Source organism: Erinaceus europaeus, chromosome 17 (genome assembly GCF_950295315.1).
Source record: "Erinaceus europaeus chromosome 17, mEriEur2.1, whole genome shotgun sequence".
In the NCBI taxonomy this organism is placed as follows: Eukaryota; Metazoa; Chordata; class Mammalia; order Eulipotyphla; family Erinaceidae; genus Erinaceus; species Erinaceus europaeus.
In genome coordinates this window covers 14803922-14826859 of record NC_080178.1, presented here as the reverse complement: position 1 = coordinate 14826859, position 22938 = coordinate 14803922, and the positions used below count along the sequence as shown (strand labels likewise).

Sequence of the window (22938 nt, the reverse complement as noted above, 5' to 3'; positions counted from 1 at the left end):
CATGGCAAAGTGGTAATGCAATGTCTTTATTGATCAGAGAGGCAACACTTTTATAGGATAGACCCGGAAGTGGCTAGTTGGAAACAGAAATGGCTAGGAAGGGGGTGGAGAAAGGCAAGAGTGGGCTGGGAAGGTAGATACTTCCTTAGCAACTGTTGCAAGGGTTTTAACTGGTGGGATTAATTAATACCCTGGAGGCAGGGAGGGTCCCGAGGACAGAAAGAAGATAGATCAAAAGGAATGGAATGGGTGAGGATCTTTCAGGCAAAACAATGATTATGTAAATAGGCCATAGTATCAGGAATGCAGGGTGGAGCAGGGGGAGCTGGCTTAATTCCCGACATCCTTCCAGAATGCAGTATACTGCCCACCTTGGGCACATGCAGCCCATTGTGTTTTGTGTTATCTGAGTTCTTTTCTTCCTCTTCTTCATTTTTTCCCCCCAGAGCACTGCTCAGCTCTGGCTTCTGGTGGTGCTGGGGATTGAACCTGAGACTTTGTAGCCTCAGGCAGGAGAATTTTTTTTTTCAGAACTATTCTATTTCAACAGTCTCCTCATCTGAGTTTTTCTAAGACAACAACCTCCACAGAACCAAGTCTTGCCTTTGTCCTCCAACTCTTAACCATCCCATGATGATAAAGAGAAAACAGTTAACACCTCAAGGTCTGGTGCAGTATGATGCAATAGAGGGGCTTTTATATTGACTGGATCTTGACTCAGTTTTACAGAGGTGAGTAGGGAGGAGTAGGAGCATAAAACCCTAATCAAGCAGATCAGGTGAGCCACATACAGTCCCTGAGGGAAATTAGAAGTGCTTGTGTACAGTCCAGGAGGTGATGCAGTGGATGGGGGGGGTGCTGGACTATGAGGCATGAGGTCCTGAGTTTGAGCCCTGGCAGTGCATGTACCAGAGTGATACTCTGTGTTACTCTCTTCTCTCTCTTGCCCATTAATAAGTAAATTTAAAAATCTTTATTTTTTTTTCAAAGTGAAAGAAATGCTCATCTTTCTTTAAAGCTTTATATACTGTAAACAACTCCTGGAAAGTGGCTTTTGATCATTCTAAAGCTTGCCAAGATGTTGTTGGGGAAGTGTGCAGCTAGTGGAAAACAGGAAGAAAAAGAGAAAGAGAAAGGGGGGGAGAAAGGAAGGAAGGAAGGAAGGAAGGGAGGAAGGAAGGAAGGAAAAGAGAGAGAGAAAGGGAGGAAGGGAGGAAGGAAGGAAGGAAGGAAAAGAGAGAGAGAAAGGGAGGAAGGGAGGAAGGGAGGGAGGGAGAAAATGTTTCCAGGAACAGTGGAGTCATCATGCAGATATCAAACCCCAGCTATAGATAGATAGATAGGTAGGTAGATCCTAGTGCTGGGAAAAGTGCATGAAATTATTACTATGTCTAATTTAATACTTTGCCTGGAGTGTATGTATTGGCCAAACAGAAACAGTCACTTGATGTTGAGCTTAGTCATAATAAAACTGGAGAATCTGGCTGTCTGCCCCTGCTTGAACACACTAAATATGCTCTGGAGAGTGATGAACTGGCAAAGGAGAGTGTGAATAATAGCTCTACTGCATACCCCACAGGTGTCATTGGAAGCCCTTGCTTCTCCTTCCTTTTGTGAAATCATTTCCCTTTCAGTAAACTAATTATCATTCCCCTCGAATTCTTTTTTAAATACATTTTTAAATATTTATTTATTTATTCCCTTATGTTTCCCTTGTTTTTTTTAAATTATTGTTGTAGTAATTGATGTCAACATTCTTGGATAAAAGAGAGAAAAATGGAGAGAGGAGGGGAAGACAGAGGGGGAGAGAAAGATAGACACCTGCAGACCTGCTTCATCGCTTGTGAAGTGACTCCCCTGCAGGTGGGGAGCTGGGGGCTTGAACCAGGATCCTACTTACGCTGGTCCTTGCACTTTGCACCACGTGTGCTTAACCGCTGCACTACAGCCCAACTCCCTCCCCTCTGTTTCTAATGCAAACCAGCAGTGCTGTCAAAGGAGAGGCAGTTTGAGAACATGGCCTGCTCTCCTCGTGACTAGTCTTCCTGGGGCTTGTAGTACCAAGCACTCAGTGAGAAGTGAAGCTGTCAGCTGTCTTGCCTCCTTCCTCTGTCCTCCCTTCCACTCTCCCTTGCTCCCTTCCCTCTCCTAGCAGAATATTTATTCAGCTGCGGGCTGGTACAAAGCCTCAGTGCCCTGGGGACTGGAAGGGCTGGTATGATTATGTCCCAGACATCCATGTTCTTCTGAGCATCTCTTGGCAGAGCATCCTGGCCAAGGGTTGAGCATCATTTAGAACAGGCCTTCACAGCTTTTGCATAAAAGACAATAAAGCCAGCTGCACCTGAAAATTGGAGGGTCCACTCAGGCTGTTGTATTCTCTGGCCTCCATGGTAGATCCTACTGAGATCAAACAGCCACTCAACTAGAGCTCTGTTGGTCCTCTAATGATTCTCCACAACTTGATAGCATTTCACTGTCTCCACTTCCTGTTCCAACTCTAATTCACCCAGCCCTGGATATATAGGCATAAGAATTCAGATCAAACACCACTTCACCCCCCCATATTTCTGGTTGATTCAGACTTTGGGAAAAGCTTTCTCTGAATAAGGGACACAGACATAGCCTGTCGGGTTCTCCCTGACAGGTAGTCGCGAGGAGGGAGATCTGGACCAGCCGGACCCCCCTTCTGGGGCTGAGCAGGAGGGAGAGTGTTGACGACTTGAGAAAAGAAAACACACCAAGTCAGGAGTACTGTCAAGGCAGTGACTCGCTTTATTGAGGAAAAGGCCATTTTTTATAGGCAGGGGGTAGAGGCAGGGGTGGAAAGGTAGGGTGAGTGTAGAGGTGGTGTGAGGTGGCGTCACCGACAGTGGGGCCTATGCTCTTTACGCATCATCAGCTGGAGGGCAGAGGTGAATTCAGGCACGGCCTACAGGAAATGCTGTGTCACTCTGAGGAAGTTAGTGACCGTCAGCGAAACTCGAGTCAGGCTTATGGAGTGTCTGCTGGGCGTAGATCGGGGCCAAGCAGACCCCAACAATAGCCTAATCCCCTCTATTAAATATTCCTCCACTGGCCTCTAAAGACACTATTTTGGCCCTGGAGAGGGAATCATTTCCCAGAAAGAGCAGAGCCATCTGAGTCCACAATGCCTGCTCAGAACTATGGCCATGTTTCGTTCTGGGATCTGGGGGAAAGATGGAGAGATATAGCTCAGGTGCCCCCACAGAGCTTCAGAGACAGCAGTTTCTATAGCAAGAAGGCAGACCAGATGTAGACAAAAGAAGACCAAGTGGGGTTTATCCCAGGGATGCAAGGTTGGTTTAATATATGCAAATCCATCAACATGATCCACCACATCAATAAAAGCAAGACCAAAAACCACATGGTCATATCAATAGATGCAGAGAAAGCCTTTGAAAAAATACAACATCTCTTCATGATCAAAACGCTACAAAAAATGGGAATAGATGGAAAATTCCTGAAGATAGTGGAGTCTATATATAGCAAACCTACAGCCAACATCATACTCAATGGTGAAAAACTGGAAGCATTTCCCCTCAGATCAGGTACTAGACAGGGCTGTCCACTATTACCATTACTATTCAACATAGTGTTGGAAGTTCTTGCCATAGCAATCAGGCAGGAGCAAGGAATTAAAAGGATACAGATTGGAAGAGAAGAAGTCAAACTCTCCCTATTTGCAGATGACATGATAGTATACGTAGAAAAACCTAAAAAATCCAGCAAGAAACTTTTGGAAATCATCAGGCAATACAGTTAAGGTATCAGTTTACAAAATTAATATGCAAAAGTCAGTGGCATTCCTCTATGCAAACACTAAGTTGGAAGAAGATGAAATTCAGAAATCAATTCCTTTTACTATAGCAACAAAAACAATAAAATATCTAGGAGTAAACCTAACCAAAGAAGTGAAAGACTTGTATACTGAAAGTTATGAGTCACTACTCAAGGAAATAGAAAAAGACACAAAGAAGTGGAAAGATAGGGAGTCGGGTGTAGCTCAGCGGGTTAAGCGCAGGTGGCACAAAGCACAAAGATAGGCATAAGGATCCTGGTTCGAGCCCCCGGCTCCCCACCTGCAGGGGAGTCGCTTCACAGGTGGTGAAACAGGTCTGCAGGTGTCTATCTTTCTCTCCCCCTCTCTGTCTTCCCCTCCTCTTTCCATTTCTCTCTGTCCTATCCAACAATAATGACAGCAATAACAACAACAACGATAAATAAGGGCAACAAAAGGGAAAATAAATAAATAAATAAATGTAAAAAAAATTATAAAAAAAAAAAAAGTGGAAAGATATTCCATGTTCATGGGTTGGAAGAATTAACATCATTCAAATGAATATACTCCCCAAAGCCTCATACAAATTTAATGCTATCTCCATCAAGGTCCCAACCACATTTTTTAGGAGAATAGAAAAAATGCTACAAATGTTTATCTGCAACCAGAAAAGACTTAGAATTGTCAAAACAATCTTCAGAAGAAAGAACAGAACTGGAGGCATCACACTCCCAGATATCAAATTGTATTATAGGGCCATTGTCATCAAAACTACTTGGTACTGGAACATGAATAGACACACTGACCAGCGGACTAGAATTGAGAGCCCAGCTGTAACCTGTGGACATCTAATCTTTGACAGAGGGGCCCAGACTACTAAATGGGGAAAGATGAGTCCCTTCAACAAATGGTGTTGAAAAAAATGGGTTGAAACATGCAGAAGAATGAAACTGAACCACTATATTTCACAAAACACAAAAGTAAATTCCAAGTGGATCAAGGACTTGGATGTTAGACCAGAAACTATCAGATACTTTGAGGAAAATATTGGCAGAACTCTTTTCCGCATACATTTTAAAGACATCTTCAATGAAAAGAATCCAATTACAAAGAAGACTAAAGCAAGTATAAACCTATGGGACTACATCTGATTAAAAAGCTCCTGCAGGGGCTGGGTGGTGGCGCACCTGGTTGAGCGAGCGCACATGTTATAATGTGCAAGGACCCAAGTTCGAATTCCTGGTCCCCACCTGCAGGGGGAAAGCTTCACGAGTAGTGTCTCTCTTCCTCTCTCTCCAACTCTTCCCTCTCAATTTCTCACTGTCTCTATCCAATAAATAAATAAAGGTGCACATGGCACAAAGTGCAAGCGCTAGTGTAAGGATCCCGCTTCTTTTTTTTAATATTTATTTTATTTATTTATTCCCTTTTGTTGCCCTTGTTGTTTTATTGTTGTAGTTATTATTGTTGTTGTCGTTGTTGGATAGGACAGAGAGAAATGGAGAGAGGAGGGAAAGACAGAGAGGAGGAGAGAAAGATAGACACCTGTAGACCTGCTTCACCGCCTGTGAAGCAACTCCCCTGCAGGTGGAGAGCCGGAGTTCTAACTGGGATCCTTATGCCAGTCCTTGTGCTTTGTGCCACCTGCGCTTAACCCACTGCGCTACAGCCCGACTCCCAAGGATCCCGCTTCTAGCCCCTGGCTCCCCACTTGCAGGGAAGTCACTTCACAGGCTGTGAAGCAGGTCTGCAGGTGTCTACCTTTCTCTCCCCTTCTCTGTCTTCCCCTCCTCTCTCCATTTCTCTCTGTCCTATCCAACAACAATGACAGCAATAACAACAATAATAATAACAACAACAATAAACAACAAGGGCAATAAAAGGGGGGAAATAAACTTTTTTAAAATTTAAAAATAAATAAAGATAATAAAAAAACTTTTAAATTAAAAAAAGTAAAAAAAAAAAACCTTCTGGGAGAAGATCTTTACATGCCATACATCAGACAAGAGGTTAATAACCAAAATATATAGACACTCAACAACAAGAAAAAAAATGACTCCATCCAAAAATGGGGAGAGGACATGGACAGAATATTCACCACAGAAGAGATCCAAAAGGCTGAGAAACACATGAAAAATGCTTCAAGTCTTTGATTGTCAGAGAAATGCAAATAAAGACAACAATGAAATACCACTTCACTTCTATGAGAATGTCATACATCAGAAAAGATAGCAGCAACAAATGCTGGAGAGGGTGTGAGGTCAAAGGAACCCTCCTGCACTGCTGGTGGGAATGTCCTGGTCCAACCTCTGTGGAGAAAAGTCTAGAGAACTCTCAGAAGGCTAAAAATGGACCTACTCTATGATCCTTCAATTCCTCTCCTAGGGATATATATATACCCTAAGGAACCAAACACACCCATCCAAAAAGATTTGTGTATTCCTATGCTCATAGCACCACAGTTTGTAATAGCCCAAACCTGGAAGCTCCCCACCTGCAAGGGGGGGTCGCTTCACAAGTAATGAAGCAGGTCTTCAGGTGTTTATCTTTCTCTCCCCCTCTCGATTTCTCTCTGTCCTATCCAACAACCACAAAATAACAAGGGCAACAAAAATGGGAAAAAATGGTCTCCAGGAGCAGTGGATTCACAGTGCAGGCACAAAGCCTGAGCATAACCCTGGAGGAAGGAAGACAGAGAAAGAAAGAAAGAAAGAAAGAAAGAAAGAAAGAAAGAAAGAAAGAAAGAAAGAAAGAAAGAAAGGAAGGAAGGAAGGAAGGAAGAAAGAGAAAGAAAGAAGGAGAAAGGAAGGAAGGAAGAAAAGAAAGAGAAAGAAAGGAAGAAAAGAAAGAGAAAGAAAGAAAGGGAAAGGGAAGGAAAGGAAAGGGAAGGGAAGGGAAGGGAAGGGAAGGGAAGGGAAGGGAAGGGAAGGGAAGGGAAGGGAAGGGAAGGGAAGGGAAGGGAAGGGAAGGGAAGGGAAGGGAAGGAAAGGAAACAGCCCTACTTCACTAATTGTGAAGTTTCCATTATGCAGCTGCTTCCATGTGGTGGCCTGGGACTTGAACCCAGGTTCTCACACATGGCTATCTCCTGGCCTGCTCAGGACATCAATTAATAGGTAGATGGGGCTGGGAGAGTAGTTTAACAGTAGACATTTGCTTTACTTGTGTGGGTCCTTGAGTTCAATTCCAAAAAATGTTGGAGCAGTGCCCTAGTTTCTCTCTCTCTCTCTCTCTCTCTCTCTCACACACACACACACACACACACACACACTAAAAAATAATTATGATACCATTTATTGAGCACGTTGCTAGTTTTTCAGATAAGTGTTATATATAAATCACATTTTATTTTTTACTATGATTCCATTAGTAGCTACTATGGTTATTCTTTCTGTGTTTAGGTAGAGATAGGGAAACAGTGAGGCAGAGAGAGAGAAGAGAGAGAGAGACCACAGCACCAAAGCTTCCTTCTGTGTGTTGGGGGCTAGACTTGAACATACATGGCAAAGCATCACACTAAGTGAGCTATTTTGCCAGCTCTTTTTTAACCACCTGCAGACTCAGTTGGTTTTGGTTTTGGGGTTTTGCTGCTGTTTGTTTGTTTTTGAGATGTAGAGAGATACCATAGCATCACTCCACCGTTGGTGAGCTCCCATGTGGTACTAGGAGCTCAAACCCAAAGCCTCACACATGGTAAAGTGTATACTCTACCAAATAAATTATCTCCTGGCCCCAGTACTGTATCTTAACTAACAACAACTGTAAGATGGTGCTACGGGGGGCCAGGCGGTGGCACACCTGGTTAAGTGCACACATTACAGTGCTCAAGGACCTGGGTTCAATCCCCTCATCCCCACCTGCAGGGGAAAACTTTACTAGTGATAAAGCAGGGCCAGATGTCTCTCTGTCTCTTGCCCTTTCTATCTCCTCCTCCCCTCTCAATTTCTTTCTATCTGTATCCAATAATAAATAAAGGATTAGGGAATTGGGTGGTAGTGCAGTGGGTTAAGCACACATGGCGCGAAGCGCAAGGACCGGCATAAGGATCCTGGTTCGAGCCCCCGGCTCCCCACCTGCAGGGGAGTCACTTCACAAGCGGTGAAGCAGGTCTGCAGGTGTCTCTCTTTCTCTCCCCCTCTCTGTCTTCCCCTCCTCTCTCCATTTCTCTCTGTCCTATCCAACAACGTTGACATCAACAACAACAGCAATAATAACTACAACAACAATAAAAAACAAGGGCAACAAAAGGGAACATAAATAAATTATAAAAAATAAAAAATATTTAAAAAAATAAAAATATTTTAAAAATACATACATAAAGGATTAAAAAATAAATTTCTAAAAAAAAAGATGATGTTACTTTCATCATCCCCATTTTACAGATGGGGAAACTGAGGCATAGAACTGAAGGGTCAAGTAATTTGAAACCAGGGGCACAGCTCAGATTTGGGCCCAGGCAATGGAACTCTAAGCCCATGCTGTGAACCACAATACTGCCCTGTGCAAGATCAAAGATGTAGAGACCTCTGGCCCGGAGAGAGCCAGGCGCCCAACCAGTGGGACGATTACCAGGTTTAGAAAATGAACACGGAACAGCTCTGACCACCCACCAAAAGAGATGCACCAGTTTGTGGCAAGGGTTCTGGTTTTGATCTTACAGCAAAGCCTTCTTATGCCAGTATCTTTGAACTTTTAGGACCTGCTTGGCTGAAGCTATCCTAATTGTGGGAGGTGGAGGGGGGAATTCCTTAAGAGAAGGCATTCACTGGGACACATACCACTTCCCAGCCCTGCACCTACTGGACTGTGAGAGCTGGCAGGTGGGCCAAGATGAGACATGGCTGGGAAGCCACCAGGTGCTCAGGTGTGCTCACCCCGCCTTCTTGTGGCTTCAGGCTCAGCACTGGCTGTGCGCCTGGAGCAGCAGCCTTTCCTGTTGACACTAATTAGAACCTTTCCGACTCCATTTCTTGCATGAAGAGTGTGTGTGTGTGTGTGTGTGTGTGTGTGTGTGTGTGTGTGTGTGTGTGTGTGTATCCAGTTAAGTCTCCTTGATCCACTTTAACTGGAGTTATTCAGTTCCTGAGTTGGTTTGGAGAACACAAGCTCTTGAGCCTTCACATGCTACATCTGATAAGATCGAGGTGCAAGGAAAATGTTAGTTGGGTACGTTTTGGAGTCTGACTGCCTAAATTTGCATTCCAGCTCCACCTCTTCAGCTTACACTATCTCTATTTGTCAAATGGAGATAACAGCAGTGAAGAGGAAATGAAAGGGGTGACGGGCAGTGGCTTACCCAGTTAAGAGCACATAATACTAAGTAAAAAGACCCACGTGAGGATCCGGGTTCAAGCCCCTGCTCTTCACCTGCAGGAGGGACACTTCACAAGCAGTGAAGCAGGTTTGCAGGTGTCTATATTTCTCTCTCTCTCGCTCTATCTATCTATCTATCTATCTCTATCTCCCCCTTCTTTCTCAATTTCTATCTGTCCTATTGAATAAAATGGAAAAAATGGCCACCAGGATCAGTGGATTTTATAGTGTGGGCTGAGTCCTAGTGGTAACCCTGGAGGCAAAAGAGAGAGAGAGAGACAGAGAGAGAGAGAGAGAGAGAGAGAGAATGAAGGCACAGATGTAAGTCCTCTGGAGGAACAGGAGCTGGCCAATAGTAAATGCTCAATAAAATGAAGCCATTAGTACAGGCCAAATTAAGTCTATTCATTCAGCCCCCAGTCCCCTCCTTACCCTCCCACATGGGGGTCCTACTCTGAGAAACCAGATACTCGCCCTGCACCCCTGCCTCACAACCGCTCTGACTCACCAATGATTTCCTCTCTCCAGAATCCGGTGTCATGAAGTGGGGTTGGGGATGGTGGGAGTCTATACTTCCTACAGTTGTCGTGAAGGTTAGTGAGCTAATTCCAGTCCTGAGCACAGAGCTCCCTTCAGTCTCCTTACTGGTATTCCAGCAGCACAAGTGGCCTGTCTGAAAGGGTCTTTGAGCTCTTAAACAGCTCTAAGAGCCCAGGAACCCAAAGTACACAGGAGCACTGAGGGCTGACTGATACCTGGGTGGAAGCCTGAGCATGAGGCCTTCTGGTTTGTTCCTTGCTATCACCCTGTGTTGGGAACAGAGAAGGTCCACGGAAATACTGATGAGATGAAAGGGAGTCCTGAGAGTCGGGTGATAGCACAGCAGGTTAAGCGCAGGTGGGGCAAAGCGCAAGGACCAGCTTAAGGATCCTGGTTCGAGCCCCCGGCTCCCCACCTGCAGGGGAGTCACTTCACAGATGGTGAAGCAGGTCTGCCGTGTCTATCTTTCTCTCCCCCTCTCTGTCTTCCCCTCCTCTCTCCATTTCTCTCCGTTCTATCCAACAACGATGACATCAATAACAAAAATAATTACAACAACAATAAAAAAACAAGGGCAACAAAAGGGAAAATAAATAATAATAATTTTTTTTTAAAGTACATCCTTCAGAGGAGTGCTGAGAAATATACTTGGGGCTGCCAGGGAGTCGGCTTAGTGAGCAAAGTGCAGGACTTTCGATTGTGGAACCCTAGGTCAGTCCCCAGCACTGCACAATCTGTCACTTTCTCAAAGGGTGGCAACTTAGGATGTAGCTTAGTGGTCGAACACCTCTGTCTTGCAAATATGAGCTTCTGGGTTTGAGTACCCTCCCCCAAACAAACATGGTAACATGATGAGATTATTCCAGACAAAACACTAAGCATTTAACGATTTAAACTCAGCAAAAGAACACCTTCCTCCTTTCCCTCCCCTGCCTTTGCCTCCAGGATTTTAAAACAAAACCAGAATAAGCCCCACTGTTTTGCTGTTGTTGTTGCTGTTGTTATTTTCTAACACTTTATTGACATCGTCACTTGTAATCTTCAGCCCTGAAAAGCAGGCGGCACCATTCCTATTTTCTACATAAGAGACTGACATTTACAGGGACTGATCATTTAGCCCTGAGTTACAGACCTGCTCAGTTATGGGGTGGGATCTGAACCCTAGCCTATGGGACAGGAAGGGACTGGCTCTCAGTTTCTCATAAATGTTCTGATTTGCGGGGGCTGGGCAGTAGCGCAGCGGGTTAAGTGCCCATGGCGTGAAGCACAAGGACCTGCATAAGGATTCCGGTTGGAGCCCCTGGCTCCGCAGCTGCAGGGGAGTCACTTCACAGACGGTGAAGAAGTTCTGCAGGTGGCTATCTCCCCCCCCCCATTCTCTCCCCTTTCATTTTTCTTCCCAGGGATAGCTGGTAGGTAAAATTGTGTGTGTGTGTGTGTGTGTGTGTGTGTGTGTGTGTGTGTGTGTGTGTTGGGGGTGGCAGATGTGAATGTCTGTAAAACATTAGAGATGAAACTGACTTTATTTCTTGCCACAAATCACCCCACTCTACATGCAGAGCTCTAGAGTGAGAACACACTGACCCAGTAGGTTTCCTTCCTTCCTTTTCTTTCCTACCCCTCACCCCAAATTTGTAAGCCTGAGAGTGCCTCTTACTCCTTCCCTTAGAGAACAAACTCTTCTGCCAGGCTGTGGACAGGAGAGTGACGAGAGGAAAGTGGCCCTGATGTGGCCAAAAGGAAGACCACAAAAGCCATCTCACTCCTTTGACCCACATTGACGCCGAGACTGTTCCTTTGGTGTCCCTGACTCTGGGGGTGCGGTTAGTCCTTTTCTACCCTCATCTTGAGTCAAGCTCTGATGAGAAAGTAGTAGGAACCCAGGCCTGTCCTGGGGGACTTGAGGGTTTTGTCTTGGAAAAGCATCAAGCACACAGGCAGGGCAGGAGATGGAGATTCCTGTGGCTTGGGCTAACTTGGGTCCAAAGAAACCCAGGGCCTATGATCATCATCTGTCTTTCCCAAATGTGGCTGTGCCCTCTGGATCCCCTCCTCTCCCTCTCTCTCTCTCTCTCTCTCTCTCTCTCTCTCTCCCCTTGCCAGTGAGGATGGCTTCCAGGGTGCTAGCCTGCACTCTGCCATGGGCACATCCATCTATACCTGAAATGTGTTGGTCTATAGAGTCCTCACAGACGGCTGCTTGCTGGCTGTCCACAGACAGCGAGTGACAACACAGCTTCTGTGCATCATTGCATGTCCTCTCCCTTGAGCTCCTATAAACCTCCCTGAGCCTGGCCTCGCTGGGTCTCTGCTGTGTCAGAGCTTCATCCTGGCTCGTTCTCCCCAAAGCCTCCAGTGTGTCTATGTATCAGGAATTATTGGGGAGCTCCAGCAGTACAGTCGGTTAGCGTGCGGTACTTATACAGGAATTGTTGGGCTGCCTTGATTCAATATCTTGGACGTTTGTCTTGGCTTCTTACGATAGGATGACCAGATTTGTGTGCTGGCTTCCAAAAGCAGCTGGCCTGAGCAATACTGGATGACAGAGTAATAAGTCCTGCGGGTTGCCCTGCTGTGTCCTCCACACACTATAAGACTTGGCTGGCCTTAGGACCACTTCCAGATATTCTGCGGATGGTCTTTGAGCGTGCTGTGGTGGGTGTCACTGAGCCAGAACATTTCAGCATATTTAACCAGCTTTGGAATGATACCTTCTTGCAGATTTTTTTTCCTGCAAGGAAAACCATAAATAAAAAGTGTAAATCTTCATTACAAGGCTAATCAAGGCACCCCTCTTGCTCCGGTCATCTGACTCAACTGTTTTGCAAGCCAGTGAAACTCCTTTGCCCAGACTGTTGCAGGTGGGGCTGCCTCCCACCCAGGTAAGAAATTCAGAGACATTGATCTTAAAATCTCAGCTGTGGAGCTGGGGAGGCAGCATGATGGTTATGCTCTGAGCTCCAATGTTCAATCCCCAGCACTATCATAAGCCAGAACTGAGCAGTAGTCTGGTAAAAAGTAAATAGAATAAAATTATTTAATTTAAAAATAAACTCAGCCCTGGAGATTATTGGCTAACACTCCTAGATTATCTTTAAAAGAGCAGGTCTAAAGAGACTGGGTCGAAAATCCATAAAATGACCACAAACAAAGCAGTGACTAATGCTCAGAGATCTAATAGGTTCTTCTCCATTTCCTCTTCAGATTTGCTGACCATGAAGGAATACCACTGTTTACTACAGTTACTCTGCCCGGACTTCCCACTGGAGCTCACTCAGAAAGCAGCCAGGTATGTCTCCCTGGCTCTGGAAGCCAACTCAGCCCTCTGTGGGGCCCAGCTTCAGAGAGGAACCTGAAGTGTATACAAACAATCCAACCATTGGGGAGGAAACTGGCCATTTGGAGAGGAGATGATTTGGAATTTGCACCCTCCAACCCCAAACATAATACTTTCTGCATTTCCAAAGGAAAGTCAAATGAGCCTTTGTGGTTTCTTTGGGGTGCCTCAGGGTCTACAGATAGAGTTGGGGATGGTGAAATGAAGGGGTCAACACACAGAGAGGAGAGAGAAAGAGAGAGGAATGCCCTTAGGAGGTAGCCTAAGAAAAGCCGGCAAGAACTAACAGCAATTTGTGATAAAGGGCATTGAGGTTAGAGACTGGAAAAGCATAAGGGTGAAAAAGTCCAGTTGAGGGAAGGACAGATTTTATTATTTATGGTAAAGGGAGACTTCTGGGAGAAATCTCACGAGGTAGATTGAGTGTGTGCCCTCCTGTGTATGAGGTCCTGGGTTCAACCCCTGGCACCGTATGGAAGCATCCTGATGGCACCAGGGGAGCTCCGCAAATGGTAGCGCGGTGCACTAGCGCCTCTCCTTGCTTGTTTCTGTCTCTTCCTCTCTCTCCAAAATGATGATGATGGTGCTCATGATGGCACTGAATGAATGAAAACTTCAGCCCAGGAGTCCACTCGGTGGTCTGGCACATGTGTGAACTCTTGGATTCATTCCCTGGTGCCACGTTAAAAAAAATTTTGAAAGATTAGTTCAGCAGCATCAGGAAGTCTTGGCAGAACTAGGTTAGAAGGCCCCAATTTCTGAGTTAAGTTTCACTGTAATTTTCATCTTTATGGGGTCAAATGGATAGTGCCTTGGTTGACTGTTACATATTTAACACAAAGCATGAACTCAAGTGGCAAACAGAAGTCAAGCAAAAATCTTGTTTTCTGAAGGATGTCAGAACAGATCCTTTTTTTTTTTTTTTTGCCTCCAAGTTTATCTCTGGGGCTCATTCCCTGTACTGCGGTACTACGAGTCCACTGTTCCTGGCGGCCATCTTTTTCCCATTGTTGTTGTTGTCGCTGTTATTATTGTTGGTGGTGCTGCTGTTTTTGTTGTTGCTTTTTACCAGAGCACTGCTCAGCTCTGACTTATGGTGGGGCAGGGAATTGAACCTGGGACTTTGGAGCACTCAAACATCAGAGTCTGTCTGCATAACCATTATGCTGTCTAACCCCCCACCCACCCTGCTATTGCTGCTGCTGCTGCTGTTGCTGCTGTTACTGTTGTTGGATAGGACAAAAAGAAACAGGAGGGGAAGACAGAGAGGGGGGAGAAATATAGACACCTGCAGACCTGCTTCACCACTCGTGAAGCAACCCCCCTGCAACTGGGGAGCCAGGGGCTCGAGCCAGGATCCTTGTGCAGGTCCTTGCACTTCATACTATGTGCACTTAACCCAGTGTACCACCGCCTGGCCCCCAGCGCAGAGAATTTTTAGAACACACTGTATTAGGCTACATTTGTTTGTTACATATCATTAAGTACTTATCCAAACCCACAGAATATAGACCACCAAGAGTGAACCACGTGTAACCTAAGGACTTGGCATGACTGTGACTTGTCAGTTTAGGGTCAGTGATTGTAACAGGTGGATGGGTTACTCTGATTCTGGGGAGGGGGCTGGTGGTGAGGTAGTGAGGCAGTGTGAACCCAAAACTGTACTGGAAAAAGTAAGTTCATAATATTTCCCAGCTCCCTAAATCATAGTGAATGCATACTGTGTATCATTTCATTTTTAGTTCATTTACCTTTATCATCTCACCTAATCCATATGAAACATCTTAGCTTCCCTTTCACTGGTGAGGAAACTGAGACTCAAAGACACTAAAACTGTTGCCCTGACTTCACACTAACTCCTGAGGAGCAGGCGTGACTTGAACCCCCAGTCCTGCCTGGATTCAGAAGCTTTGGTCTCTGCTTCTTCACGGCTCTGCTTCCTATGTCGTGACATCATCTGTGCTGGGTGTTTTGACACACTGTGCACACAGAGCTGCATGAGGTCACCTTCCAGTTCACAGCTCCAGAGCTGGTTATGTGGGTCATGTGCACAGCCCGCCTGGTGACAACATATCCACAACTGTATGGGTGTTTCCCCTCATGGTGCAGGGGACACCTAACTTTTCCAGTGGTCACAGGCAAAAGCTGCAGTTCAGGGTCGATGCTAACTTATCAGTGATCCAAAGGAAGTTTAGATTTCTTTTTTCCCTCAGGTGAAGAGGAAGAAGAGTTTCTGTGAAAGGTCATGCCTTACAATTTAGAAGCAGCTGAGGAGGACTTGAGTGGTGATGCACATGGTAGAGTGCACATGTTACCATGTGCAAGGACTGGGGTTCCATCCCCTGGTCCCTACCTACAAAGGGAAAGAAAGTTTCATGAATAGTAGAGTAATTTTGCAGGTGTGTCTCTCCCTCTCTATTCCCCCTCCCTCTCTGCTTCTATCAAAAAAAAAAAGGAAGGAGGAGGGAAAACAAATAATAAGTAAAAAAAAAATGGCCACCAGGAGTGGTGAATTTGTTATGCAGCCACCAAGCCCCAGCAATACCCTGGCTATTTAAAAAACAAAATAAATGGGAGTCGGGCCGTAACGCAGCGGGTTAAGCACACGTGGCGCAAAGCACAAGGACAGGCATAAGGATCCCAGTTCGAGCCCCCGGCTCCCCACCTGCAGGGGAGTCACTTCACAGGTAGTGAAGCAGGTGTGCAGGTATCTATCTTTCTCTCCCCCTCTCTGTCTTCCCCTCCTCTCTCCATTTCTCTCTGTCCTATCCAACAATGACGACAATAATAACTACAACAAGAAGACAAGTAGGGCAACAAAAGGGAATAAATAAATATTTAATAAAACAAAATAAACAAATACAGCCAAGTTAGCTTCAGTTTTCCAGGGGTAGTTCCCCTCTGGATCATGTGAAGGACGATTCAGCTTCAAAGTCTTTTTTGGAAGGTGGGGTTGAGCAGGAGCACAGCATTGTAAAAACCAGCGGATGGCTTATAAGGTTAGAGTAGACATACAGAGCTCTTTCAGAAAGACAGATTCTTAACAATCATTTCTTTCTTTTTTTTTTTAAGATTTTTTGATATTTATTTATTTCCTTTTTGTTGCCCTTGTTGTTTTTATTGTTATTGTAGTTATTATTGTTGTTGTTATTGATGTCATTGGATAGGACAGAGAAATGGAGAGGAGAGGAGAAGACAGAGGGGGGGGGAGAGAAAGACAGACACCTGTAGACCTGCTTTACAGCCTGTGAAGCGAACCCTGCAGGTGGGGAGCCGGGAGCGCTCAAACTGGTTCCTTACACTGGTCCTTGTGCCTCATGCCATGTGGCGTTTAACCCACTGTGCTACTGCCCAGCCCCTAAGCTCAGGCTTCTCACCAGAACTATAAGGAAGGGTGGAGAGGCTTTCAAGGCAGTTGCTGGGCTTACTCTAATCAGGGCCCTGAGGCCTGGTGACAGGCCAGGGAAGGAGGCCCTAGTAGTGTGTGATGATGTGTGCAGGAAAAAATGTAATCCACAGGCAGCTGGACACCAGAGCCTGTTCAGAGGCATGGCGCCTCCAACACGTGCCTGGCTTATGTAGGCAAGCACCGAGGCCAGGCCCTGTGGTGGCAGGTGTGAGCTGGGAACACAGGAAAAGCAAGCTGTCTCCAGGATAGAGCCCTGTCACCTCACCCACTCAAGCAGCAGAGGAGGAGGCATCGAGCAACTCTGCCCTCAGCATCTCCTTCTAGCCCTCCACAGACTGGCAATTGGAAACAGACTGCTTGAGTTCAAACCCTGGTCCTATAATTTACCAGCTTGTGCCGTAGAGGGTGGAAATTGTTTTATTTCTTTGAGCCTCAGTCTCCTCTTATGTAAGATGGGAATAATGATGTAATAACTGAAGAGGTATGTAATGTGCTTCAAGTATTCCTGGCACAGAATAGCCTTGCAGTGTTAGAACTAGGAGTGTTAACCTCAGCCTATGAAAGCACAGGCATCATAGCATTAGAAAGACCACCTGTGGGGAGTCAGGCAGGCCATACATAGCGCAGCAAGTTAAGCGCCCATGGCGCAAAGCGCAAGGGTCGGTGTAAGGATCCCCGTTCGAGCCCCGGGCTCCCCACCTGCAGGAGGTTGCTTCGCAGGCGGTGAAGCAGGTCTGCAGGTGTCTATCTTTCTCTTCTCCTCTCTGTCTTCCCCTCCCTCTCTCCATTTCTCTCTGTCTTACCCAACAACAACAGCTATGACAATAACAACTACAACAAGCACAACAACAAGGGCAACGAAATGGGAAAAATAGTCTCCAGGAGCAGTGAATTCGTAGTGCAGTTACCGAGTCCCAACAATAACCCTAGAAGCAAAAAAGAAAAGAAAAGAAAAGAAAAGAAAAAAAAAGAAAAGAAAAGAAAAGAAAGACCACCTGTGCTCTATCTAGGAAGACTCGAGAGTCGTAATTTTTCTAAGCCCTATTGCCATATCTGTGACAGGGAGGTGGTTAACTGCAGTAACTAACTCCTTCCATGGAATAAAGATTTGAAAAACATCCAAAAAATGTAAATTGCTTAGTACACTGTAGACCTTCAAAAGAAAAGTTTCTCAATGTTAAAATAATAGTGGTGGTGGTGGTATTATGACCAGAGGTTTAAAAAGGTCTTCTTCAAGTGCCATTATCTGAAATAAGTGAGAAGTTTCTGCATTCCTAAGGCAGTCGGGCTCTTTCAGACAGACCCTCTTTTCCTTTTTCAGTTCATAACACATGGCAAGTCACAGTGGACAGAGAGAACGGGTAGAACTGCTCATGACTAGCATGTCGCCTTGGGCCTCTTCCAGCTGGGCCACAGGGACCAGCACACCTGTAGCCCATTCAAGGCCCAAGCAACACAGGGCCAGAAAGGTCCGTTTCAAGGGTGGAGGAGGGAAGCAGTGGCTCTCAGGCCAGAGAACTCACCGAGGTCACCTACAGCGTGTCCTAAAGCACAAATGGCCCGGGTCCCTCCCCAGAGTCCAGTGAGTCAGAGGTGTGACTCAAGCTCCACATTTCTGAAAAGTTCTCATGCCATACTGAGGGCTGGGACTGCACTCTGCTGACAGTACATGCTGACTGGACTTTTAAAATCGCATTTCCTCTTTAAAAATCACCTGCAAGGTGATACAGTGGATAGGGTATTGACTCTCAGGCATGAGGTTCTGAGTTCAAACCTTTGCATCACATATGCCAGAGTGATACTCTGGTTCTGTCTCTCTCAAATAAATAAATAACTCCTTAAAAAAATGAAAATAACATTTCCAGAGCTGCGGAACTGACACGGCAGTTTACACAATAGACTTTCACGCGTTAGGCTTGATGGTCCTGGGTTCAATCCCTGAGGAGTCACCATATGCCCGGAGCTGAGCAGTGCTTTGTTAAGGGGGGAGGGGGGGAAGCATTTCCCTCTCTCACTATCATTATCACTGAGGGCCAGGTTCCTTGGTGAGTGATGTATGTTTACTAGGAAAAGCTCTTTTGTCATGGTCATGTTCTGAATACACAGTGTTTCAAAAGCACATAAACTCCTAAGGAATTCAGTTTTAGACCCAGCAATTCACCCTCACTTAAGAGAATCACTGGTCCTTGTGACATAGGTAAGGGCCCTGGCCCTGTGCACAAGGAGCCATGCGATCCAGAGTTTAAATCCATCGCCTTCACATATTGCCCCACCAGCTATCAAGACATGCTGTGGGGGAGGGGAGGCAGGCGGGGGTGCACACATTACCGTGACAAAGATCCAGGTTCCACTCTTCACCCGCAGTGAAGCAGATCTACAAGTGTCTGTTTCGCTCTTTTATCTTCCCCTCCCCTTTCAATTTCTCTCTGTCCCATCAAATAAAGCGGAGGGGAGAGGAGAGGAAGGGAAAGAAAAGGTCAGGAAGGGAAGGAACCGAACGACGGGACAGGAAAGGAAAGAGGAGAAAAGATGGCTGCCAGGGGTTGTGGGCTGGTAGTGCCGGCGCTGACCCCGCAACGACACTGCTGACAGCAAAAATAAGAAAAAGACACACTGTGAGGCCGTCATAATTAGGACAGTCTGATACTAGAAAAGGGGACGGTCTGGCCCACGAAATCATTTGATCTGGTCTTGCTAAGGCAATCAGAGGACTCAATTGAATATTTCTAGGAGCTTTCTTCCATAGCAACATTAAGTTCTAATTTTTAAGCTGATATTTTTATATGGCCCATGAATGATATAAATATTCAAACGACTCTTGGCAGAAAAAAATGTTCCCCATCTCTAAACTACAGTAAAAATAATTGCGGGGGTCGGGCAGTAGCACAGCAGGCTAAGCTCACGTGAGGCAAAGCACAAGGACTGGGCATAAGGATCCCGGTTCGAGCCCCCGGCTCTCCACCTACAGGGGAGTCGCTTCACAGTCTCTCCCCCTCTCTGTCTTCCCCTCCTCTCTCCATTTCTCTCTGTCCTATCCAGCAACGAACGACATCAACAATAACAATAATAACCACAACAAGGCTACAACAACAAGGGCAACAAAAGGGGGGAAAATGGCTTCCAGGAGCAGTGGATTCATGGTGCAGGCACTGAACCCCAGCAATAACCCTGGAGGCAAAAAAAAAAAAAAAAGAAGAAGAAGAATTGCTGGGGGGGGCATCGAGCAGTAGCACAGCAGGTTAAGGATCCCAGTTCCAGCCCCCAGCTCCCCACCTGCAGGGGAGTCGCTTTATAGGTAATGAAGCAGGTCTGCAGGTGTCTATCTTTCTCCCCCTCTCTGTCTTCCCCTCCTCTCTCCATTTCTCCATCTCTGTCCTATATAACAATGACGACGACATCAATAACAACAGTAAAACAACAAGGGCAACGAAAGGGATAAAAAATTTAAAAAATTAAAAAAAGAAGAAGAATTGCTTGGGCCAAAGTAGGCAGACCAGACTGAATGCATCCATTCATGAAAACTTAATGTTTGGGAGTCAGGTGGTAGCACAGCTGGTTAAGCGCTGGTGGCGCAAAGCACAAGGACTGGCGTAAGGATACCGGCTCAAGCGCCACCCCCACCCCACCCCCCCACCCCCCCCCACCCCCCGCTCCCCACCTGCAGGGGAGTCACTTCACAGGCAGTGAAGCAGGTCTGCAGGTGTCTATCTTTCTCTCCCCCTCTGTCTTCCCCTCCTCTCTCCATTTCTCTCTGTCCTAGCCAACAACAAAGACATAAATAACAATAACTACAATAATAAAACAAGGGAAAATGAAAAAATAAATATTAAAAAAATTTTTTAAATCTTACTATATATATATATATATATATATATATATATATATAAAACTTAATGTTTAAAAAAGAGAACACTGGGGCCAGGTGGTATTGTGCACACGATACCCTTTACACCTGATGTACGCACCTGATATAAGCCAAAAGTATAAAGGCTGTTTGGAGAAGAATAGAGAGGAGACAGGCTGATAGAGACAGACAGAAGAGAGGACAGCCTGGTGTCATGGGGGCTTGGGCCTGGCGGCCTCCTCCCTCCCTCTCTCAGCAATAAGGAAACATTAAAGGCTGGAGCTAGCAACTGGGAGCTAGCGAGCAGTCCTGCAGCACCTCTCGCTTTTCACTCTCTTCTCTCGCTTGCTCCATCATTGAGAGCTTCAGGCACCAAGGACGATGCCCTCCTGAACCATGTCCCCTCAGCCATCCAAGCCTGACCCTAGGCCTGGCAGTTACCATGTGTGAAGGACCCAGGGTCAAGCCCCCAGCCCCTACCTCCAAAGGAAAAGTTTCATGACTGGTGAAGCAGAGCTGCAGGTGTCTCTTTCCCTCTCTATCACCCCTGCCCTCTCAGTTTCACTGTCCTTAAAAATAAAAAATTGAGGGGCTGGGTGGTGGCTCACCTGGTTGAGTGCACACGTTGCAATGCACAAGGACCTGGGTTCGAGCCCCCATCCCCCACCTGCTGGGGGAAGCTTCACAAGTGGTGAAGCAGTGCTGCAGGTGTCTCTCTGTCTCTCCACCCTCTCTGTCCTTCCCTTCCCTCTCGATTTCTGACTCTCCAATCAATAAAGATAATTTAAAAAATTTTTAATAAATAAAAAATTAAAAATTGATTAAATTATTAAAAGAAAAAAAGGCCAGCTGGTAGCATACCTGCTGGAGCACACACATTAATTACAGTGCACAAGGACCTAGGTTCAAGCCCCTGGCCCCCACCTGCAGAGGGAATGTTTACAAGCAGTAAAGCAGTGCTAAAGCTCCCTCCCTCCCTATCTCTCCCTCCCTCCCTCCCTCTCTATCTCCCCCTTCCCTCTCAATTTCTCCCTGTTGCTATCCAAAATAAACAAAAAAATTTAAAAAGAGAAGAAAAAGGGTATCATTGCAGCCCCATGAGGAAAGAAATGATCTGATAAGTGGTGGCAAAGCAATTGTTTATCCACATAGGCTAACAGGAAATTAGATTCTTGGGTGGGGGTAGATAGTATGTATGATGACTGTCATGCCTGAGGCTTCAAAGTCCCAGGTTCAATTCTTCACACCACAAGCCAGAGCAAAAAAAAAAAAAAGGAAATTAGATTCCTACTTCATACTTATCCTACTTCATACCTTGTTCAGAAGTCAAGTTCACTTGTAGATTGCCTATTTATTATTTTTTAATTTTTTTATATTTATTTATTTTCCCTGTTGTTGCTCGCTTTTTTGTTGTTGTTATTGATATCGTTGTTGTTGGATAGGACAGAGAGAAATGGAGAGAGGAGGGGAAGACAGAGAGGGGGAGAGAAAGATAGACACCTGCAGACCTGCTTCACCGCCTGTGAAGGGACTCCCCTGCAGGTGGGGAGCTGGGGGCTTGAACCAGGATCTTTAAGCTGGTCTTTGCGCTTTGCGCCACGTGCACTTAACCCGCTGTGCTACCGCCCGACTCCCAGACTGCCTATTTATTAAATGCAAAACTTCAACATCCTGCAAAAGAGAATTAAGGAAAAGAATCATTTTTAAGCATTTTAATTTATTCATGTTTATTATTGGGTAGAGACAGAGAGAAATTGAAAGAGAAGGGGGGGATAGAGAAGGAAAGAGACAGAGAGACACCAGCAGCCCTGCATCACCACTTGTGAAGCTTTCCCCCTGCAGATGGGGGCTGGGGGCTTGAACCCCAAGTCCTTGTGCACTGTAATGTGTGTGCTTAACCAGTTGCGCCACCACCTGGCCCTAGGAAAATAATCTTATGGCCACCAAATAATGAAAAAAATTCTTAAGCAAGATATAGAAAGCCCAAGTTGAACAGACACTCTGATAAGCTTGACCACACACTCGCACGCATTTCCTGTGTCACCCAGTCAGTGTTCGTTGAGAGCACCTGTTTTGTGCTAGGAACGCTTCCAGATGCAAATCATAGAGCAATAACCAAAGCAAAGTCCTCAGAGATCACAATGAACAATGGGCAGTTACAGACCTGAACCCAACATAGTGTAACAGACCAGTCCTGCTTCAAGAAAAGTTTTCCTTCTTTAAACAATTATTAATGATTTAATAATTATTAACAAAATCGTAAGATAACAGGGGTACAGTTCCATAGATTTCCCACCACCAGAATTCTGTATCCCATCCCCATCCATTGGAAGCTTCCCCATGCTTTATCCCTCTGGGAGTATGGACAAAAATTCTTCATGGGATGCAGAAGGTGGAAGGCCTGGGTTCTGTAACTGCTGCTCCTCTAGACATAGATGTTGGCTGGCTGATCCACTAAAAAAACATTTCAGAATAAGAATGAATTAAAAGGCAAGCTCTTGCCCTCATCAAGTTGACATTCTAGAGAGAGAAGCATTAATAGCTAGGAAGCAAGAATTTCTTTTTTGACAAGTTGAACCCTGGCCACTGCAGTGAACACGATGAGCTGAAACCATTGGGCTGCCAGGGTATAAGAATTAAAAATTGCCGTTTCACAAAAGATGCCTTAAAGCTGAAAAACAAGCTAGAGGCTG

The 22938-nt window shown here is 45.6% G+C and overlaps 1 protein-coding gene and 1 long non-coding RNA gene across 5 annotated transcripts in view; one reads left to right on the top strand and one right to left on the bottom strand.

The window, feature by feature from the left end:
• CSTPP1 (centriolar satellite-associated tubulin polyglutamylase complex regulator 1) overlaps window positions 1-22938 on the top strand; it is a 228401-nt gene that overhangs the window by 186697 nt on the left and 18766 nt on the right. For all 4 annotated transcript variants that reach the window (XM_007519069.3, XM_016186432.2, XM_060176491.1 and 1 more), the window contains one exon: window positions 12860-12944. In XM_007519069.3, coding sequence (XP_007519131.1) covers window positions 12860-12944 — 85 coding nt within the window. The remainder of the gene's footprint in view (window positions 1-12859; window positions 12945-22938) is intronic.
• LOC132533858 (uncharacterized) lies at window positions 11160-14937 on the bottom strand. Its single transcript, XR_009545598.1, has 2 exons — window positions 14744-14937; window positions 11160-12386 (listed from the first exon to the last, which is right to left on the bottom strand). It is a non-coding gene; the product is annotated as an uncharacterized LOC132533858 (long non-coding RNA).